The sequence below is a fragment of the Aplysia californica genome, unplaced genomic scaffold, assembly GCF_000002075.1.
Source record: "Aplysia californica isolate F4 #8 unplaced genomic scaffold, AplCal3.0 scaffold00263, whole genome shotgun sequence".
NCBI lineage: Eukaryota > Metazoa > Mollusca > Gastropoda > Aplysiida > Aplysiidae > Aplysia > Aplysia californica.
Genome location: NW_004797533.1, coordinates 744,725 through 747,750, shown reverse-complemented (window position 1 = coordinate 747,750; position 3,026 = coordinate 744,725). Strand labels below are relative to the sequence as shown.

Sequence of the window (3,026 nt, the reverse complement as noted above, 5' to 3'; positions counted from 1 at the left end):
GGCAAAGGGGGTGAGGGGTGGGGGCAGAAAGTGGAGACGAAAGCAGACGACAGAAAATTGTTAGAGAGCAGGAAAGGATGTGAAAGGAGACATCTTTAGAGAAGAGAATTTTCTGCCGTTCCCCAGATTCGAACCCGGGACATATTGATCGAGAGGCAAACACCAAAACCTCTAGACCAATTATAGAGCTCCTGTGTTAGAGTCTGTGTGTTTATGAAAACATAATGGCGAACAACCAAACCAACAAACTTTTTATCACCCCCCCCCCCCCCGGGGGCGGTGCCATTGACTTAAGTGTCTTTAGGCCATTCCCAAAAAGGGGGGGGGGGCATTAACATCTCGAGTTCTTATGCACAGTAGAATTGTAATTGTGAATGGGCTGATGCATCAATGACATGCTCATAACGGTGCTTGAACTGCAACAGGGAAATGCTGCTTTTTCTTCCCTTATCCTTACTATCGTCATTTCTCCTCTACTTCTTTTGTATGTTTGTCACACTCTTGTGATCCGTTATTTCCGGGGTGCCTTGATAGTCGAAGCAGACTTTGTGCTGTTGAAGCTAGAGAGGTGAGCGGAGTAAGTCTGATTCCCTGTGAGGACTTCTCTGTTGACCTCCACCCGTTGGCGCTCATATGACCTTATGCAGTTGCGAGCGCCGTAAAACCTCAACTAAAGCCAACAAACTTTTTAATTTTAATGGTTCTTTTGTATGACCAGGCGAGGCACGTGGTGTCTGTGGCCCAGTGGTTAGGCTACCGGACTCGTACCCGTGAGATTGCGGGTTCAGGGGTTCGAGCCTCAACTGGGTCCGACGTTGTGTCCTTGGAAAAGGCACTTTACACGAATTTCCCACTTGGATCGGTCCTATCGGAGACGGACATTAATCAAACTAGGAGGTCCCGCCCCTTAAATCACCTAATAGTGTTGATAGGGGCGTTAAACCCATACCATTTTTCACAATTTTTCCCCAGGCGAGGCCCGTCCGCGGTTCTGGATCAACCCTGGTCCCGGCAGTCAGGAGCCTGCAGTGGTCAGCGTGGCGTGGTGTGAGCTCTGTCACCCACATCACTTCAACATGCCGCGGCTGAGCAACAGTAAACGCTTTACTTAGGCCTGTTTATGTTCGTTCGTTCGTTCGTTCGTTCGGTCCTTCATTCGTTCGTTCGTTTGAACATTCGTTCGTTCGTTCGTTCGTTCGTTTGAACATTCGTTCGTTCGTTCGTTTGAGCATTCGTTCGTTCGTTCGTTTGAACATTCGTTCGTTCGTTCGTTCGTTCGTTCGTTCGTTTGAACATTCGTTCGTTCGTTTGTTCGTTCGTTCGTTCGTTTGAACATTCGTTCGTTCGTTCGTTTGAACATTCGTTCGTTCGTTCGTTCGTTCGTTCGTTCGTTTGAACATTCGTTCGTTCGTTTGTTCGTTCGTTCGTTCGTTCGTTCGTTCGTTCGTTCGTTTGTACATTCGTTCGTTCGTTTGTTCGTTCGTTTGTTTGTTCGTTCGTTAGTTCGTTCTTTTTTTTTCTTTTTTTCTTTCTTTCTTTCTTTCTTTTTTTTCTTTCTTTCTTTCTTTCTTTCTTTCTTTCTTTCTTTCTTTTTTTTCTTTCTTTCTTTCTGTCCTTCCTTTTTTGAGTCTTTTACCCCGCTTTCTTTATTTCGGTAAAGGTCTTGTTGAGGTCTCCTTTCGGAACTTACAGTACTGTACCTACTTCGTACACTCAGGATCTCCACTCTATGTGGGACCACCATGGGGGGAGGGTGGGGGGAGTAGCCGTAACGTTATCAAAAGGCGATACATGTACCTCAACTAGACTTTTACCTTCCCCCCCCCTTTTTTTAACGTTTATTTTTCTTTTTTGTTGTTGTTTTTATATATAATATGTATATATTTTTCTGTTTTTGTTTTTGTTTTTAAAAATGAACTGTGATCCTTTCGCGAACCCAGTACTTTCTTGTCCTATCTCCAATATTAATAACAGTGAAAACAGCAACATAACAAAGAGTGAGCTTAAAAAGAAGTCATATTTTCAAAGTTAAAAAAAAACATGAAGATAGGACAAGAAAGCACTGAGGTTGCGCTTTGCAGTGCTGCGAACTTTCGGCGGTCAGATAGGGCCTTGTCCTGTCAAGCTGGGAAACTTATTTTTCCATACTTTTCTTTTCGTAATTTTTTTTTACATAGATTCTACTATTACAAATCTAATCGACGATAACTCTGCCTTCATAATTTTGTTTTGTTATGTTTTGGTTTTTATTTTGTTTTGCATTGTTTTGCTTTGTTTCAATCTTTAAATCTAGTTCTCACTTCTACGTCAAACAGAATCTGAACTCTTGATAACACGACCTTTCACTTTATGTACCGTACCTTGTTTGTGTTTGTTCTAAGCCTACTTTGATAAACTTTAACCCTGATGTTCGAGTTTTGTGACCACATGCACTACGCCTCAGTTTTTGTTGAACCAATTGTTTTTTTGTTTTGTTTTGTTTTAGTAAGTGTTTTACGGCACTTGCAACACTATAAGGTCATATAAGTGCCGAAGATTAAAGGTGTTACAAGAGAGTAACAAACACAAAAAAGAAGGAGGGGAGATAAAGACAATAGATGTTTGATAGGAAAGAAGAAGCAAACCACACCAGAGCACCCGCCAACCACCCACGAACCAATTGTGACGTTGACCGTTATTCAGTTTTGATGGACATACTATGACATGAGGACGGTTGTTTTTTTAATCAGATTTTGCTGGGTTCATGTTAAATTCGAGGCACCGAGTTCAATTTCTACATTAGGAGAGTATTTTTGTTTTCTCTTTTATTTGTTTTGTTCTTTTGTTTTGGTTTGTAATTTTAGGTTGCTATTTTTAGGGGGAGGGGGATAGTCGGAAATTTCAATATAATGTACGTTTTATGCCGTAGTGTATGTTTGTTTGTGCGTTCGTGTGTGTGTGTGTGTGTGTGTGTGTGTGTGTGTTTGTTGGTGTGTGTGTGTGTGTTTGTTTGTGTGTGTGTGTGTGTGTGTGTGTGTGTGTGTGTG

At 41.9% G+C, this 3,026-nt stretch overlaps 1 protein-coding gene across 1 annotated transcript in view; it reads left to right on the top strand.

Annotated features, from left to right (window-relative positions):
- LOC101851649 overlaps window positions 1-3,026 on the top strand; it is a gene marked incomplete in the record, with an annotated part of 13,418 nt that overhangs the window by 2,956 nt on the left and 7,436 nt on the right. Inside the window, 1 exon segment of the mRNA XM_013083943.2 lies at window positions 973-1,095. Coding sequence (XP_012939397.1) covers window positions 973-1,095 — 123 coding nt within the window.